The following is a 20,453-nucleotide window of genomic DNA, read 5'->3' on the forward strand; positions in this document are numbered from 1 at the left end:
TTTATAAAACTGATAAATTGAATGAAACTGATTGGTGAGTTGGCATGAATGGCAAATGGTCTAAAGCTATTCAACATAGACTTATAAGTGTACCCGTTATTGTTATTATTATGCCCATTTTGTATTTGCGCCACATTATCCTCTGAACCTGACCTGCTTAAGCTGCCACCATCATCAGGATGATCTTCGCCTTCATCATTATGGTCCTCGGCACTGCCATTGGAATGTCTGTAAACAATTCAATAATAATTAGAGTTATATTGATTTGATTATTTTGCCGCCACTTTACGCCTACTACGGTTGCTTACCTTGATGTCCGATGATGTCCATTTTGAATGTGATTACGACTCGCTTGCGGACTATTACTAGCCAAAGGTATTTGATTCGCACTCTCCAAGTAGCCTTGGAACTTTTTCAGATCCATACGTAATTTTTCCGTTTTGTGCTCAGACTCGTTTAGTTGGCCCTCAACAGTCATTGGATTGCCCAGCGATGAATTCGATTCATAAACCATTTTCATTTTCATGAGGCCATCACGTGTGGCCACCTCTTGATTGAGCTTGTGTTGTAGTTCGGAAATTTTAGCTTGTAGCTTTTTGCGTCGTTGACTGGGTGGTAAATCGCTGAAGTCTTCCTTTTGGCCATCCGCCGTTAGTGAATTCTACGGGAACGAAAAGTGTGATGAGTAATTTTTTTGCCACACTGTCACTTAACAAACTGATAAGTGCATACGGAGTGTATTAAATTAGAACAATATCACGTGATTGAACAGAAAAAGCTGGAGAAAGACGAACACTAAAAAATGTATAGAATACAAACAATACAAGAGGGAATTTTTCAGGGACAACTTTGGTGTGTCGCTGGATGTTGATGATAGTGTGCCGATGGCAGTTGAGTGGTGATTTTTCTCATTTGAATTTTTTTTTTTTTTTAATATTAAATGTCAAAATGTGCGCATGCGAAGAGGTAGAAACAACAAAAAAAAAAAAACAAAAACGTCTACAACTATGCAACCAATGAAACGAAAATAGTTGTGCTGTTGAGCTCAAATAAAAGTGTGTGTATGTGGTTGTTAATACTAAGTAGGCTGCAAAATTAAGAAAATACTAAACATTAGATGGCGTACACTTTGCACTTTTAGCTCTAATGTCATTTTCTGAAACATGCAAAGTGCGTGTATGTATGCTTACGCAAGTGTGTGTGTATTAGTGTATGTTAAAGTGTGTTAAGTGTATTTTAACAAAATTAAAAAAGTGGCTGTGGTTGTAAGAGTAGAAAATTTGCTTAGTAGTGATTTAAAAAAAAAAAATTTTTTTTTTGTAATTTATTTTTTAGTACTTTTACGATAGTTAGTGGTTAGCGCTATTTATAAATATAAAAACGCTTAAGAGTAGAGGTAGTAGTGAAATATTATTGCTAAATATTTGCTTATGAGAAATGTTAGAAAAGCAGCGTAAAATCATTCATACCTTCATGGTGATACAGGCTTCATAAATCTTCTGTGGCTATTGACAGATAGTTTTTTGAAATTGTATCACGATTTTTTTTTTATTATTTTTTTTTTGATATTTATTTTTTTAGTTGGATTGTTTTGGTTTAAAGTTTTTCAGTAATTTTCGTAAGCGGTACATTGTGGTAAAGGCGGTGATGTTTTCATACGCATGTGGCATATAGGTGTTTTCGTTGTTGTTGTAGTTTTGTGGTGTGTTGTAGTGGTAGTTGATAAAAAGTGTGTGAGTGAAAAATTTTGTTTTTAGTAAAAAGTAAGAAAAAATTTATTTTGTTTATTTTAATGCAGAAAAGAAGTTTAATTTTTTTTGTTGCATATATGTGTGTGTGTGTATATAATTTTGCAATATAACAAAACATGAGTAAAGCCGCATTCAAAATGAGTATAATAATAGAAATAAAAGATGTGTAGGTTAAGAAGAGAGAGGGGAAAGAAAATATATAATAGTAGATATTTTATTTTGATGTGAATTAATATTTTATTTCATAACACATATACAAAGACCTATACATATGAATTGAATCGTAACAATGTGCCGAATGCGGCTTCGATCCTACTACTTCGAACCTACTGCGCGGAAAATCGCTGCTAGCCCTCAGTAGGGCCAGACCTTTTCAGCTTTGGGCGTGCATTTCACATATCTCATTTATAGCTAACGCTTCCAGGTAGCTTCCAAATATTTAATTTCTATCGATTTATGCATATAACCATTGAAAAAGTATCCTCGAAGAGGACGACGAAAAGAGGCCAGACCCGGGTGCCCAATCGAAGATTTTAAAAAAGGTATTCAAGGGAGGGCTAGTATTAATGTTGCGTCTAAACGTGTGGCATAGCATGGCGTTATTGATGCAAGTATTCTTAAAATAAAATCTGAGCTTAATGTATATATATTTTTTTGCGACAGTTTTAAACCATTGATATATTTTGATTTTTTTGTTTTTGGAAGTTTACAAGGAAGCTTAAATAGGGGGTAGAACTAGTTTAGCAAAGTTAAAAATAAATAATAGGTCTATGGATAAGTTCGTGCGGTTTTACAACAGATGGCGTAACTTGATTATTATTCCATCGATCCACATTTCCAAACATTCATTGGAGAGCTACTGTCGTAAGGCACAAACGTCAGTATAAGTTTTTTATTTGAAGCGTAAACAACAATATTTTTACCACACTTGAAAATGTCGAATTTCGTGCCAAATAATGTGTTTTTGCGGGGAATTATTTAATATGAAGAAAAAAGCAGCCGAAAGTCATCGTATCTTGGTGGAAGTTTATGGTGAGCATGCTCTAGCTGAGCGAACGTGCCAGAAGTGGTTTGCACGCTTGCTCGATCAAGATCCGGCTCAAACGCAAGAAGAGGTTGCAAAAACTTTGGGAGTTGATCAATCAACCATTTCCAAACGTTTAAAAGCCATGGGAATGATCCGAAATTCAAATTTCGAAAAAAAACCGCACGAACTTATTCATAGACCTATTAAAATTTAAAAAATATATATATTCATATATTACACCGTGGGGCAAGACTCTACTTTTTCTATTGTTTAGGAAATATTTCATACGCACGTGAAGCTAAAGATTTTTTATTTTATTTTTTAAGACTTAAAATACCAAATTAAAAAGAGGCTAAATTTAAAACTAATGTCCAGGAAATATTTCATATGCACGTGAAGCTAAAAATTTTTGTTTTTAATTTTTAAAACTTAAAATACTAAATTGAAGAGATACTAAATTTAGGACTAAATTAAAAAAAAAATTAAAACTAAAAACTAAAACTAAAAAAGTACTAAATTACAAAACAAAAGAGTAAATTAAAGCCCTTCAAGAGACTCAAAGGGTGTCTGAACTCAAAAAGACAAAAAGGTTCTTGTTCATTATGAATGTCATTATCGTATGAACTACGATCTTTAAAAAAAACCCAAAAATTTGACATAACGGCGGACGTTCAAAGATAAAACCCTCTTTTTTAACCCTTTTTTATACTTTAAAGGTCCAAAAGAAATACTAAAATTTATTTTTTGCCCCGAATAATCGTAGTTCACACGATAGCGACATCAATTCTATGTGATTTAAATTTTATTTCATCGAAATCGGTTCAGTAGAACCGGTTATATCTGTGTCCATTGTCCATGTGAAGACCATTTTTTGAAGGCTGACAACATTTTGAACAAACCTCGCTTGGTCTAAAAATTTTTTTTATTTTTAAACAATGGATCAAAAAATAAAATACTGAAAACAAAAATAAAAAATCTTTTTTCGTTTCCGTTTTACACGCTTTTAAAGAAACACGCAAAAAACTCCATTTCAAATGAGGCGAGGGAATTAAGACTAAATGAAAAAAAGGCAAAATTTAAGACTAAATAAAAAAAAAAATATTAAATTAAAGAAAGGCTAAATTTAAGACTAAATCACAAAAAAAATACTAAATTAAAAAGAGACTAAATTCAAAAAAAATGTTTCTATTAAAGCTAAATTCTTGTTTACTTTTCGCCAGGATAAATATGTATTTTTCGAAGTACCCATTTATTTCATAGGATGAAAGTTTTTTTTTTTTTTTTTTTTTTTTTCTTTTTTTTTTTATATATAAAATAGCAGAAAGAATGAAATTGAGGTACGTCTTACTACATATACATATAAACCATTCACACATATCGGGTGTTGTTTTTAGCTGCATGAGAACTATATCGATAACTATATTAAGTAAGATTTTCAAGTCATCAACAATCGTTTAACGCCAGCACAACGCATCTGAACTGTGGAAATTTGCCCTTGAAAAAAATAAATTTGTTCGCGAACTTCGCAAAGAGCACTGGCGGGATCATCAGTACTTATTTCTTTCGAAATGTATAAAAAATAGAACAATTTGAATTAAAATAAAATAAATTAAATTTAATTAAATTAAATTTAATAAACTTAATAAAAAAAAATTAAACAAAATAAAATAAAGTACAATAAATTAGAATAAATTTAATAAACTAAAGTAAAGTTACATAAAAAACCCAAAATTAAAATAAAATAGAACAAAATATAAATAAATAAAAATATCATATAATAAAATAGAACAAAACATCATTTTTTTCGAAATTTCAAAAACATATTTTCTAGGTATTGAAATTTTATTAATTCGGTTATCAGAAAATTTGAGATATAGTCGAGAATATTCAATTTCAGTAGGACATCTTCAATGTTAATTGTTTTATGGCAGCGTAGGGAGTAATGGATAATGGATTATTGTAAGCGAATATTTTTTAGACATTTTTTTTCTATTTTTTTCTTCGCTTCTTAAAATTTGTATTGAATAAAATGAGCGCTTAAAATACCTACTTGGTAAAAGGTTTAAACCGAAACAAAATTTCATAATCAAAATACCTCAATGCTAACTTTAACCCATGGAATAAAAGGATTATAAATTAAAAGGAATTTTTCATAGCTGATTTGAAATATTTTCATAGGCGTTTTAATGGCCGTAGTAAGGCGAACGTAACAGCCATACAGGCGTCGGGTAGGTTATACTGGATTTAGTGGACCTGCAGTTATATTAATAGGGGATGTTTGTTTTTTAGCGCTGGCTTTTAAGTTACAATCAACATTAGAATCCTTTAATTAAAAATCGAATGAGTATCATACATACTTTCTGATGTTACTGTAATACGCATACGAGATTACTTTGCAAACAGACTTAGAGAGGAGTGGAAAAAAATGATTTAAATTGTTGAAATAAGGAAATAAAACTAATTAATTGTTAACACTTGAATGTATAACTAAGAAGTGGGGTAAAAAAGACCTTTGGAAATATTAAAAAAGTCGGAAATAAATGCAATACATTTAATCATAGAAAAGAAATATTAAACAAAAAATTCTAGCACAATGAAAAAAATTACTTTAAAAAATATGTGAAGCCAATACAGCCATTATTGCAATGCAAAGCATTAAGCACTTAAAAAAGCCAAATATCGGGTGGCACAAAATTAATCATCCAACATTTTTTTATTAACTTGTTTAAATAAATAAAAGTAAATAAATAAATAATTGGCGCGCACACTTCTGTGAGATGTTTGGCTGAGTTCCTCCTCTTGTTGTTGTTGTAGCAGCATAAACATTCCCTATAAATACAAGTAGGTACATATCTATGGGGAATGCTGCTGAAGTGACAGTCCTTGGCCGAATATATGTAAATGCGGGTCATTCCGGTAACGTAGAACCGGCTGTCGTGAAAACGGCCGAGCTCCTCCTCTCATATGTTTGTTGTTCCACAAATGGAGAGACCTACTGTTTTAAGTCGATTCCGAACAGCAAATGGATTTTTATGAGGAGCTTTTTCACGCGGAAATTTGCCGAGGGCCGACCGCCATTAGAAAAAAAAACTGTTTCTATCATTTTACTGTTTCATGCACGACTATTCGAACCTACGCACTCGCGAATTGTAGTCACGCACTTATACATCCGGCTACAGCGGTCGCCGACTGCTTAATACTAAATAAAAAACAATGATTTTGAGTGGGAGAAATCCTTATTTTAACCCTTACGTGCTCCATTGCTCGTCTGATGACGTCATTTGCAAAAATTAGAAAACTTACGAAGGGTGATTAATTTTGCGCCACCTTGAATTTACAATTTTTTTGGGTTTTAGGATTAAAAAACTATAGCACAGGACTAAAAATAATAGTTTACTTAATTTTCCATACACAAAACTCCTCAAACAAATCTGCATTATTTAGATGGTTTTACGTTAGCCAAAACAACAACAAAAGCATGTTAAATAATATAATAATAAACCATGATTACTTCGAAAGAAAGCACCGTTCAATAACTGCCCTGAGTGTTATAAACATACATACATACATTATACACACGAATACGTATACAAATACGGTAATAATCCTTGCACGTTATTTACGACAGTTAGGTCAACACAATTTTTGAAAATCGGGGAATTTGCACAGTGATTTGGAGTGTCAGTCGGTACAAAGATGTGGTAGAAGCTCTATAAGCCAAGGAATTTAAAGTAACTACGCTCAATAAGGCGCAAAATACACGAATGGGTTAAAGTACATAATTTGATAAAAGTTATATTTGAAGAATAGATGTTTCTAATTAATTCTTCTAGCAATTCCACAACATATCAAGCTCTACGCTACAACATTTGCAACAACTATTCGGCGATATGAAACACGCATGAATGCAGACTTTGTACGCAGCGTTGGTACTTACATATTAACATTTGAATCACAATTCGAATGAAACCACACACACATTTCCAATTATTTCATTAAACATAAGTTTCGTTATTTGTTGTAGTTGTAGTATATGTACACATATTTTGTATGCAGAAATTGAAATGTGATTTCGCATGAGCAAATCCAGTAATCCAATAGGTAACCAACACAAAAGGAAGAAAGAGAGACAAAACACATTATGAGATAAAAAATGGAAAGCATATCAACCAAAGCGTGAAGTAAAGAAGTGTGAAAATAGGAAACTTAAGTGCATATAGAATGGATAAATGACAGGCGAGAATGTACATATAGAAATGTAAATCGAATAGGAACGACAAAAAAAAACATAAAATGAGTTCACAAATGGGACAAGACTAAATATCCTGCGCTGAGAATGTGGACAAAACGATGAGATACACTGAGTTCGTTAGATAAATCGAAGATTTGTGGATGCTATTTATTTATTTTTTTTATTAATGTGTGGATGCTCTAAATAAAGTCGGCTTTAAGAGATGTGAATACTCTGCACTAAAATAAAGAAAGGGGTCTTTCAAAAGCGACGCCTAGATGACAGCAAGCAATAGTTCCTAAACGGTACATTTTTAAGGCATCTTTAACATTTTACAAGTAGAAAACTTATTATTATTGAAACTTATTATAAAAATGGGCGATCTTTAAGAACAAAATTCGTGATTTTTTGGTGGAAATAATTGTCCGATTGAGTCGGTAGTCGGTTCTATGTAACCGGAACGACCCGGATTTATATCCGGCCAAGGACAATCACTTCAGCAGCACTTCCCGTTCATGTATAGAGAATCTTTATGCAGCTACAACAACAACAACAGTTCAAAGGTTGGAGAACAAATTTCAAGAAACTGGTTCTGACGAGAATGGAAAGAGGGCTGGCAGACCAGGCTGCAGTTTTTTACAAAGTAAAGCCAGCAACGAATCCAGAGCTGAAACACAACATTCGGATCGAGATTGCTGAACTCAATGAGATAATGTGTGGGTGAGTCCTTAACAATTTTAATCCTCGTAAGACACGCAGAGAGAATGTCAGTTCGAATCTCCGTGAAACACCAAAATGAAGGAAAAGTTTTTTCGCCCCTCGGCAGGCAATGGCAAACCTCCGAGTGTATTTCTGCCATGAAAAAAGTTCCTAATAAAAATCATTTGCCGTTCGGAGTAAGCTTAAAACTATAGGTCCCTCCATTTGCGGAACAATATCAAGACGCACGCAACAAATAGGAGGAGGAGCTCGATCATACACCCAAAAAAGGGTACCCATTTAATATATATGTATAACAGCCATACACCCAAAAAAGGATACCCATTATATATATATGTATAACAGCCCATAGACGTTCTCATGATGGACATTTAAATGATGACATATAATTTTTAAGAGCTGTATTTTCAATAAAAATAGTGAAAACTGAAAGAGTCCAAATTTTTTACATGTTTTATTTTAAAACAACATCTAAGCGCGTCTTTTGAGAGACCCTTTATAAGGAATATGATAAGCCTGATGATGATATAAGCCAGATGAGAACTGTAAGCGTTGGTGCCGGGTAAATGGAATAACCACTACGTAACTCATATCCGGATAAGGCCAAAAATTGCGTACTAAAAATCAGCGCCAACATTTTTTGCTATTCTGTGTAATACTAAAACCTCGAGCAATTTGTTGACTTCGTGGTTGCCCTGGACCTCTAGGAATTTATGATGATAACGAAATAATTTCAATAACAATACGTAAAAGGTAGCCTCTCCAAAACAAGGCAAGGCAAGTGCCAACATACCTAACATTGTTAACCGGTAAACCCATACTACTGGCACTAATGTCCACCACTTTAGGCTGGGACCAGTGATTGTCCCAAAGTCGAGACAAATTTGTTTAATGGCTACCGGAACATCGAAGTCATTAATAGGTAACTGAGACCAAAACGAGTACCTCTTTTAGTAGGAAAAATAATATTTTTAAAAATGATTTAATATTTCTTTGGGTGAAAAAGAAATGCATTATTTTCTCAGTAGTTGGCTGTAGTGATCGATATTTCATAAAGTATCGATTAAATAATTGAAATTTGTGCTCGTTGTCAAGCCGACATTCCACACTAAAAAATTATTTTGTTGTTTTTTGTTTGTTCCATTCAGTTGTGAGTTACAGGGTGTCATAGTAGAGGTCAAAAAAGAGAAAATTCGGGCGATTTTACAGTTTTTCTTGATAAAGGCGCAGATGCAAGACAGGCCGCTAAAATGGATTTGGTTTCGTCGATTTCGTTCAAGCTTTTTGTGATGTTAAGGAAAAATTGTATGCAAAAATAATGGATTATGAACAATTTAGAAGTAGCATAACTTGTTTCTAAATACCAAAGTGAAAAGATTTCAGAGGTCTGACCAAGATGAGACCCGGCTCTTAGGGAATTTGAAGGAAATAGCTGATTGGCTGGCGTACCCGGAATGTTTACGAAAAAACTGAGATTGTTTGGTAATATACGAAAAAATCAACACAGTCTACGCTCATGTTGCTTCGTCGCCGTCTTAAAGACGGCTGATTGGATGAGAGTGAAATAAGCAGAGACAATTCTGCTGCCGCGTACCCGGTGACATGGCAGCCGAAGTTACTCGCTCTATTTCGTTTTTCACCATAGCTGAAGGCCAAATCTGGTCGGTGGTAGGTAGGTTTGATGACAAGAGTACCCCAGTTACACTTCAAGTAGCACTTACATATGTGCCGTTTTGATGTAGTGGAGGTGCTGTTGATGTAGTGGAGGAGAGAAAAGGGATCTGGACTGAAGAATTTCCTCAGGCCATCCCCAAAGGGTACTCTAAGGAATCTCAAGCGCCTAGCCGTCAGAGCCGGACATTTGCAAAGAAAGTGCTCAACAGTCTATTTCTCTGTAGGATCCCCACACCTTCTGTAATAGGGGTTGTACGGAAGTCCGAGCTTTTCTGCATGAGTTCCGATCACCCACTGACCAGTGAATACCGCAATGAGTTTGGAAATTGAATGGCGGAAAATTCCAATCACTTTAAGCGCCAAACCTGGTAAACTATCAACCTTGTCTAAAACCGACTTTATTTAAGCTACGTTTTTAACATACATTTTTGACTAATTGGAATACAAAACAGTACAAGAATAAATAGTACCAACATAAATTAGAACACAGATTTTCTTTCTATAATAGCGTATTGATAAGACCTAATGTAATTCCATATTTGAGTCTGCTAGTATACAGCACTTTTTTGTACTTAACTTCAGTGAAAAAAAAAAAATTCTTAAAACTAACCTCTCACATTCCCTTGAGTAAAACTGATTTCGTGAGACGCTACTAAGAAACCATGCCTATTTTCAATTAGACTAACTTTCAACTTCACTGAGTCAAGTTGTGTCACATTAGCCATAGAAGTAACAAAATCTGAACATTCAGAGCACAGAACTTGAATGCAAATGCAATTGAATTTTTTCTGATTCTACTCATGGGCACTACCTGCAACATCCTTCACGCACTTACTTTATTGCTGCCAAAGAAGCTGAAAATCGCTGGGCGTTTCTTGACCCTCGTGCTGATGGTACCCTTAACGGTAAAGTGACTTGACAGCACACGGGAATCCTGTGATGAATCAGGATTTTGTTTTGACAAATCATCGAATGGTATGTCAGTTGGTGGTGTGAAGCCCGACTGATATCTGCAAGTGAATAGAAAATAGTTTAAGTATGGTTGTTAAATAAAATCGTATATGTAAATAGGCATAAGTTGACATCAGCAACCTTTCTATGACTTTAAAGGAGTCTTCCTTCTCGTTTATTGACTCGCCCGCCTTAACAATGCCCTCCATACACCGTGCAATGATGGGCGCCACTGCTGATTCAACATCTGCCGTGCCAATGATGAATTCACGTATGCCGCCAGTGCGCTTTTCATCCAGCTCTTGGAGGCGATTGAAAACCTACGGTGCGTAAAAAAAATTTTATAATTTTTATTTTCTAATTTGTTTGGAAATTTATTTATTCTTTTTTTCTATTTATGCTTACCGCTGGCAATAATACACTGTAGTGTTGCTGTTGTAAATTGTTAGTCTTCTGCAGTTGATTGGCATATTCGTTTTTCGCATCGTCCGATTGTTGTATTTTCGCAGTCATTATATTCTTATAACGTTCCACTTCCGCTCGACTCAAATTTAGATCCATGTCGGCTTTCTTGTAATTCTCCACAGCTTTTTCCGACTCGCGGAAGGCTTTTTCATAGTTTCGTTTGGCGCGTTCCAATGCGCCCAACTGTGCGGTGAGTGTCTGTTGTAGGGATGTGCCTTCATTCAGACACCGCTGAGAGATGAAAAAAATACGAAATGAAGTTTTTGTTTTTATTATAAATTAAATGTTTTTTCTATTTCATATGAAGGCTTACTTTCCGTTCATCTCGTAATGTTTTGGAGAGCACTTGAATGCCTTGTGCGATGCGTTGCTCTAGTGATTCGGCGACTACTTCGCGCTGACCCGCTAAATCGTTGACTTCTTTTAAAACATTGCGAAAAGCTTGGCAGGATGAGAATCTGATGGGAAGAAATAATTTCGATATGTTAATAATTCGTAAGAGCAAGAAAAAAGGATAATTTTGAACAATTTGGAAATGAAATTTTTTTAATTTCTATAATTATAAATTAAGTGTTTTTTGTTCTTTGTCTTGTTATAAATACACCTATGTGCAGCACGACATATTGCAATGTTTCGATCATTTCTTAATGTTTCATAATTTTTTTAATTTTTTTTATTTGATTTATTTTTCATTTTTTTTTTTAATCCATTTATTTTATTTGGCAGGCAGATGATCTTGTGGGGAAACAAATTTTGATTTGTTAGTAATTTGTAAAAACAAAAAAAGGATAGTTTTGAATAAGTTATTTAATTTTATTTATTTATTTTTCCATAATTATAAATGAATAAGCTTTTTTTGTTTTGTTATAAATACACCCATGATGACAATAATAGCAGCACGACATATTGCAACATTTCGACCATTTGTTAATGTTTCATAATTTTTTTTATTTTCACTTTTTCATTTTTTTTATTGTTTTTGTTTATTTTATAATTCTTTTTCTTTTTTTTAATTCTTTTTCTTTTTTTTAATTCTTTTTTCTTTTAATTTTTTTATATTATTTATAACTTTATTTTTAATTTTTTTTAAATCTGTTTTCCTTTTCTTTTTAATTTTTTTTTTCTTTTTAATTTCTTCCTTTTCTTTCCAATTTGTTTTTCGTTGTTATTTTCTTTCCAATTATTATTCTTTTTAATTTTTTTTTTTTTAATTTTTCTTTTAATTTTGTTTTTTATTTATTTTCTTTTTTTTTTTTGTTTTTTTGTAGTTTTTAATTTTCTTTTTAGTTTTGAACTTTCTTTTTTTTAATTTTTTTTTTATAGAAATATAGTTCATATTACAAAATAAAACCAAGTTCCAACTTTGTACAAAATTTGAAAAATAATCCAAAAAAATGTCTTAAAAATTTTCGCTCAAACCTTTCAGAACTTTTAGAAATATTATATTATATAAATATATGATAATATGCAGTCTTATAGGCCAATTGATTTTTGACCCTTGTCAAATTTCAAGTGGCTTAAAAATCGTGTTGAATTTGGACTGTTTTTTGTAGACACTTTGGTTAAAATTTTTGAAATTTTGAATATTTAAATTTTTTTTACAAACCTTTAAAGTATATAGTTTCTATTGCAGTATGAACTATATTTTTATAAAAATATACAAAAATTAAGTAAACAAATTTGTTTCATGTTAAATTAAAAAAATTACAAAATTAAATAATTTTTTTTTTTTTTTTTTTTTTTTTTTTTTTTTTTTAAGAAATAAAAAATAAACTAATAGTCAAAAATATATAATATGTCGCGTTGCTCTTATTGTATAGGAGTAAGTCCATTCACTGTTGCCAACTACTGTGCTGACAAGAAAATTTACTCGCCACCCGTTATTAGTACGTATACGTCAATAGCTCTGCATATCAGGGACTGCATAGCAGCAAATAGTACATGGAATTTAAATTTGTGCGAGAGACTGACCGAGTGCGCGCAGAATGCAAAGAGAGTGCGAGAATTTCAACAACAGCATTGCCAGTAGCAATTAATATGCTTTTTGTTAAATTGTCTTGTTTAAATTTTACATTGCCAACACTGCTAAAACCAAGTTTTCACGCGTGATTTGGATTTAAGTTCAGTTAAAAAATGCAGGAATTCTTTAATCAGGCTCTTACTAACTTAACTTGTTCATCTGTTGCTTAAGAGGACATAAACAACAGCGTAGACATCTGTACGCAAGTGTAAATGGACTGGCCTACCTTGTGGGACACCAACTCCGGCTGGTGCATTTAAAAAGATATCATTCTTCGCACTGTAAGCTACGTTCGACATTTCAACCAACATCAAAGGCTTTGCAGCCAGGTGAATTGTGACAAAGTGATGTAGAACCGTTGGGAGCAGCGGCAAGACAGATTAGGTCAAGCAGCCCCCAAACATTGTCTGCCGGGAGGAGACCGCTGTCAGAAAACCCCAATTTTTATAACTTGTGGATCGAACAAGATTTTATTTACTCATTAATTGGAACAGAAAAAGGCATCATGATTTTCAGTATATCAAAGCAAACACTCACTACCACTACCCGCTTCGTTTATTCGTTCCTTTTTCCACACATTACCAGCTATTTCCATTTGGGTTTAATTTAAATCTTTGCAGTATTCTTTATTTGCATAACTACAAAGTTACTCAGTAATGGCATTCTGATCACTCAAAAAGGCGACCACAAATTATCATGATTAAGCGGCTTTACCACATTTTTATGCAAATTGCTCGTATGCGTAATTCGTCAAGCTTAAGCCTTTGGCAGAGAAAGGCGTATTATGTCAATCGAAATTATGACAAGCCAACCATAAATGGAGGTAGGAGCAGAACGCACACGAATTGTATTGAAAAGCAGAAGCGCACACGCACACATATGCAATGAACGCCAACGATGAAGAGATAAGGTGGTGGCGTATGAGCAACGTGACGTCAGAGAAGACGAGCGTGCTGGCAGCAAACGGCGCCAAATGCAAATGGCAAGTGCATATTAAAGTGTAGAAATGCATAAACACACACATCCACATACATGCCACTCTCAGGGTGAATATCAAAGAATTTCAACATAAGGCGTAGAGGGAGAGGATGTGGGGGAAAGTCTTAAACACGTTTCAATTCTATTACAGTTAAAAGTAAATACATACATTGAATTCCTAATAGGCGCCCACAACAACAACATTCAATTTTTTTTTTTAATTTCCTTTTAGAATACCATTACCTACTCTTGTATTCATAGGCAAGCGACTACTTTAATGCCATTCAAGCGGAAAATTAGATTAATCGCTGTCAAATCGCAACGTTAATGAGCACAATTTGGCTTAAAGTGCGTGTTAGAGCATAAAAATGTATGTAGAATGGCACACACATATACACTCACCGATAAAACGTTGAATGGGAAAAGTAAGAAGAAGTATTTACAAGGTGAAGTCCAAAATAAACAAGACTGAACTAAAATGGAAACGACAGGAGCTTTGTTCTGATAACTTTGAGATTATTTAATCAAAATAGTCCCTTCTGGCTTCGATACACTGTTTTGCGCGATCTAAAAGCTTTTCGAAAGAGTGTTTCACATCACTCACCGGAATCCGGAATGTCCTTCAAGAAGTCGGCACAAGCCTTTTAGATGGCCTTTACGGACGCAAAACGTTTTCAAATGCAATTTTCTGAATAGCTAGAAGTCACAGGGAGCCATATCAGCCGAATACGGTAAGTGACTGATGGTTAAAAGGCAATTTCTAGTCAAAAAATCAATCACAAGAGAGGATCGATGAGATGGTGCGTTACCATGCAATAGGCACCAGTTTCTTCCTTCTCGGTATTCAGGGCGAATTCGACGAGTGCGATGCAACAAACGCTTCAAAACGCCAAGATAGAAAGTTGCATTGACGGTTTGGCCCATTGGCACGAACTTCTTGTGGACAATTCCCTTGGAATTGTAAAAACAAATGAGCATTGCTTTTATTTTTGACTTCTCTAAACGCGATTTGTTGGGTGGTGGCTCGTCTGGGGCCTTTCATTCGGCACTTTGACTCTTAGTTTCAGGTTAATGTTGGAAACACAACGTTTCATCTCCAGTTAAAATGTGGTAAAGGAAGTTCTCGTCTGTTCTCGCCTCTTTAATGAGGTCTTTCGAATATTGAATTCTGTGAAGTTTTTCGTCCTCAGTTAACTTGTGCGGAATGAAAAGTGTACAGACCTTTCGTAAGCCCAAATTATCAGTTAAAATGCGATAAGTCGATATTTTGTAGATATTCAACTTCGATTCCATGATTTCGGTTCATTTTTAATAAATTGACGAACAATATCGATGGAGTTTTCGGTGATTACTGAAACCCGTATTTTCATGGCATTTATCTCTGAAACGTGTAATCCACTCATGAACTCTGGCGCGAGATAGACAATTATCGCCATAAACTTTTTTCATCAATTCAAATGTTTCGGTAAACTTTTTACCGATTTTAAAACAAAATTTGATATTAGCTTTTTGTTCGAAACTTATTTTTGTGCCGATGACTCTAACATACTGATACATTAGACGCAATAACTTCGTTTTCAATGAACCGAATATCACCAAGCTTTCACTGAAAGTCAGCTAGGGATGTAACTTCGAATGCACTATCTCATTAAAAAGATGGCGCCATCAAAAACATTTTTACGACGCCAGTCTTGTTTATTTTGGACTTCACCTTGAAGAATTGCAACGACCTAATAGAGGGCAAAGTTGTTCTTCAAAAAAAAAGAGAAAATGTTGGCCTTATTTTAGACAGTAGAGGCATCATTAGGATTACAGAAATTAAGGGCAAAGTATAAGTATAGGCTTAGATTCGTCAAAATCGGTTGACAGAAGAAAAGGATATCTTAATTTAATTTCTACTCAGCCTCTACCAGAGGCTGGAACACCTCTAATGCAAATGAATTATTATAAATGTTTGGCACTGTAGTGGCCTCACGTATGTATGAACTATACAATAAAATAAAGAACAGCCATTCAATTCGAAGTTTCAATCAATTTTGCAGATTTATGATATCCCATTTGTTCAGAAAACAATTTATGTAGAGATACGCCAAAAATTACTTTCGAACAATTCTACAACAAAAACTTTTAAGCATAGCAACGCATATGGAATATTTTGAATAACAAACACCCACGCGCTCGATAGCCATTTACGTCAAAAGCACACATACATACAAGAGAGTAAGAATATATTTATATATATTACATACATATATGTATGTATATACATCCATATGTATGCTAAATTAACAGCAAGAGCAATGCGTTAAAATAAAAGTGCATATTTTCCACGAGTAAACTAAACAAAAGCAAAATAAAGAAGAACAACAAGCAGCTCTGGTCACTGAACCGGCTTTGAGAGAAACAGCGAATAGTAAAGTGGATATATTAAAACAAAAACCAAAATAACAAAATAAAAATAAGAGAAATAGCAAACTAAAAATAAGAAAAATACCAAAATAAAAATAAGAAAAATACCAAAATAAAAATAAGAAAACCAAACAAATTAAAAATACCAAAAAAAAAAAAACAAAAAAAAATATATATAATGAAAATCCAAAATAAAAACACTTTTTTAGCAAAAAATTAAGAGCCTTTCGACTGCAGATACCAAACCACTGATATACAGGGTGGGCCATATAGCGTTTGCTTTTTGAACCACCTATTTTTTTGAGAATGGTAACACAAATGTCATGTCAAATGTGTTCATAATTTACTTAAAGGTTTGACATTTACGAAATGGGACGCTAGACGCTTAAACAAAATTGGGAAATATTGAAAACCTATTTCCAAAGTGGTGAGTCTTCTTCCTCTTTTCTGATTTCCACATCGGTGGCTACGTCAATAAGCAAAATTGTCGGATTTGGGGCTCAGAAAATCCACACGTTACTGTAGAGAAGCAAATGCATCCACAACGAGTCACTGTTTGGTGCGATTTTTGGTCTGGCGGCATCATCGGGCCAATTTTTTTCGAAAATGAGCGAGGAGCCGCGGTTACAGTAAATGGCGAGCGTTACCGTGACCTTCTCAACGAGTTTTTGTTTCCAAAAATTGAAGAGGATGACACGGACGACATTTGGTTTCAACAGGACGGTGCAACTTGTCACACTGCCAAAGTTATACTCGAACTTTTGGCTACCGTTTTTGAAAACCGAATAATCAGCCGAAATTCCGATATCAATTGGCCGCCTCGGAGCTGTGATTTAAGCCCGTTGGACTATTTTTTGTGGGGAGCCGTTAAGGATAAATGCTATGCGAACTATCCAGAGACGATTGATGCTTTAAAACATGAAATCGAAGTTGCCATTCATGAAATTGGAACCCAAACAATCGAAAATGTGCTTAAAACTTGGGTTGATCGAATGGCCTACTGTAAAGCCAGTCGTGGCAGTCATTTGAAGGATATTATTTTTCATACAGAAATGACAATGTTCAATCTTCAAAACAAAAAAAAAAAGTTTGAAAAAATATTGATTAGTTTTTTTTATAGCCGATTCAAAAAGCAAATTTTACATGGCCCACCCTATACTATAAATAAAGGGTGATGATGAGCGATGAGTTTTTTTAATTTTTATAAAAACAAAAATCCATTTCTTCAAACAAAATTTAGAACAAATATACAGGTGGCCCAAAATTATTCATTCAAACCATCTCAAATTATTTGAGTGATGAATTTTGGCCGTAAGCTACACTGAGAGATGGTCAATTGCTGTATAAGTTCTCCTGCCATAAGTTCTCTTACAAGTTAAATTCGTTATAGATATGAAATTATAGTACTCTTTTTAACGAAGTTTGATTTATTTAATCATGTAAATATTAGGAAAAAATTTTGCTTTGCTTTTAAACAAGCCTTCAAACGATTGGGCCATTCACGACTAGGCTATTGCAGCACGCACGGTTTCCATGGATAGGGACGTCGCTGCTCGTACCAAAGATTGTTTGATACTCCCCAAACTTCTGTGAGGTCTTCGACAGACCATGGTCTCCAGTTTTGATCACAAACTGTAGTCCAATGGATTCAAATCTGACTCCAGACGGTCAATCTTCTGTGGCTATTAACACAGGAATATTAATTTTTAGCCACTGCTTAGTGGTTTTTGCCTTATGGACTGGAGCGGAATCCTGTGGGAAGATCCAACGCTCTCCTTTGAAGAGAAAACTGCTCAACTGCTTCACCCCGCTTTCTAAGACATTCGCCTGGTACCCTTTTGCTCCGGTCTCAACCTTTTTCGCAGAAATGAAGAGATGTAACGCTTTTACAAGACAATACTCACCAAACCATTTCGGAGGCTGGATGGTGGCTACGCTGAACCCTTGGAACAACAATTTTTGCATCTTTGTCGTTACACTTATTAAAAACACGTACGCCAAAATTATACAGACAAGGCATCCATAAATACGGCTGGGCAGTTATAGACGATGAAACATACGCCAAAGAGAACTTTAAATAGATTCAGAGCGCTAAGTTTCATACTGCAATGAAGATTAGGGGAGTTCCAGGTGCCTTTTTAGCTAAAAATGTTGGGCAAGATCCTTGAAAAATATTTGGTTTGGTAAGCCAGTGTGGTATGCACTACAAAACGTTCATCACCATGGACAAAAATAATAAAAATCAAGAAATGAAAGAATGAAAGAGTGTTTTTAAAAAAAGTTGCTGCTATTCATAAAACAACATAAAAACTCAGTTCTGTTCTAGCCCAATTTAGCATCGAACCAGTTTAGACGTCTTCTCATGAACTGGTATGAAAAGCACGGGGTAAATACTATTCAAAAAGACCACAACCCAACAAACTGTTCACAATTGCGACCAATTAAAAAATATTGGAGAATTGTTAAAAGAAATTTGCTAAAGGCGAGGAAAGAAATTAAAAATGAGCAACAGTTTAAAATGAATTGGCAGAGAGCAGCAGATGCCGTAACAAAAACTGATGTCAGTCGCCTAATGAAAGGAGTTAAATCTAAATTGCGCTTTTTCGTTTACAACACAGAGAATTGAGATATGAATTTTTTGTTTAACATAGTACGCTTAATAAAGAAGAAAATAAAATAAAAATAGTTTTTATAAATTTGATGATCGATTTTCGCCCAACCTATATTTTTCTTGTCCATTCTTTAAAGAAGCTTTTGGTACTTCTCGCCATGACTAGACTTTCTCGATATTCAAAAGGACGAATTGAAAATTTTCTGTCAGGCTTCACCAAATATCAAAATTTACTTCAACTTCAACGACAATAAAAAAAACCAAATTCTACCGGTAAAATATAATTTATTTAGATAGCTTATAAATAGATAGGTTTAAAATTAAGATTAAAGTTATAAAAAAATACATTTATCTCATCACCCATTATACCAGACACTAATTTTAGTTGCCCATTTGAGTATTCATTCAAGTGCAAGCAGACAAAAACAATGGCGGCTTTGCTATAAACAAAATTTCGCAAATTCTGTTGGTGTTTGAAAGTCTGAATGTCTGAAAATTCTTATAGCGCCTTTTTAATAGCGCATTTGTTATTGGGTAAATTGCTGGGCGATTTTTGTTGTAGTATTGAATACTTTGGAAGAGCGAGAAAGCGAGCTGCGTACGTAGATGGTAACGGGCATATGGATAGATGTGTGTACATAAACGAATTTATAAAGGTACACTCGAGGTCATGGAAACCTTACCAGTACACTTTTTCGTCTACCTAAATGTGCATTTCAACCGTAGTTATAGCCGTTCTAGTCGAAATGATTCAAATTTGTATTTTAATCTACACAATTGAAGTGCAAAGTATTGACAAATGTATTTTAGGAATTTATGAGAAATCCTGGGTTAAACATAAAAACTTAAAAAATGTGCGCTAGATATAAGCATCAAAAAAATATTATTTTCACTTTAGAAAAAGAACGAGTACCTATGCGCGAGATAGTTAGAGAAAAGTTAGATGTAGCCGTCCAAGAGTAATAAATTTCCTATAAAAAGGTGGGTCGATTGCGTTGTCGGTGTAGAGTTGGCACTAAGAGAAAGACATTTTCCCGCCGAACAGATGGTGTTAATCGTAGGATTTGCTTAAAGAACCGCTTTAAAATCTCCATAAACATTAGTAAGGAACAACCTAACTTAGCCATAAGTTTAAAAGCGCAAAGCAGATATTGGTTGACGGATGCCGCGTGAAATTCCTCGAAACTTCTGCTACCTCGGCTGCATCATTACAGCAGATGGTGAAGCAGATGAAGATGTCAACTGCAGGCTAAAAAAAGTAAGGGCGACATTCGGGTGAATGCAAACATACATGCCTTCACATCATTTGCAGAATATTCTAGCCAAACACCAGCAACGACGCACTGTGGAGATTAACAAACGAGAAAGCCATCCTTAGGCAAATCAAACGCAGAAAGTGGCGATGGATAGGTCACACATTGAGAAAACCACCAGATAGCATCACAAGAATGGCACTAGCTTGAAACCCACAAGAGAGCAGAGGTCACGGTCGACCAAAAAAATTTGGAGAAGGTCGATGCTGCGCGAACTAGCAGATGCCGACATCTCATGGGACGGTGCAAAAACAACAGCACAGAACTGTGTACGATGGAAGAGTCTTATCGAGGCCCTCGAGG

The 20,453-nt window shown here is 34.3% G+C and overlaps 1 protein-coding gene across 9 annotated transcripts in view; it reads right to left on the reverse strand.

Annotated features, from left to right (window-relative positions):
* Nucleotides 1-20,453, reverse strand: part of LOC129240291 (formin-binding protein 1-like) — a 115,444-nt gene that overhangs the window by 2,966 nt on the left and 92,025 nt on the right. For 2 of the 9 annotated variants that reach the window (XM_054876000.1, XM_054876001.1), the window contains exons 4-10: nucleotides 11,133-11,277; nucleotides 10,760-11,050; nucleotides 10,496-10,674; nucleotides 10,239-10,413; nucleotides 1,470-1,505; nucleotides 309-661; nucleotides 94-228 (exon numbers count right to left, since the gene is read on the reverse strand). In XM_054876000.1, coding sequence (XP_054731975.1) covers nucleotides 94-228; nucleotides 309-661; nucleotides 1,470-1,505; nucleotides 10,239-10,413; nucleotides 10,496-10,674; nucleotides 10,760-11,050; nucleotides 11,133-11,277 — 1,314 coding nt within the window. The remainder of the gene's footprint in view (nucleotides 1-93; nucleotides 229-308; nucleotides 662-1,469; nucleotides 1,506-10,238; nucleotides 10,414-10,495; nucleotides 10,675-10,759; nucleotides 11,051-11,132; nucleotides 11,278-20,453) is intronic. The other 7 variants (XM_054876004.1, XM_054876005.1, XM_054876003.1 and 4 more) reach the window with 4 other exon arrangements.

The sequence above is a fragment of the Anastrepha obliqua genome, chromosome 3 (assembly GCF_027943255.1).
Source record: "Anastrepha obliqua isolate idAnaObli1 chromosome 3, idAnaObli1_1.0, whole genome shotgun sequence".
Classification (NCBI taxonomy): Eukaryota; Metazoa; Arthropoda; class Insecta; order Diptera; family Tephritidae; genus Anastrepha; species Anastrepha obliqua.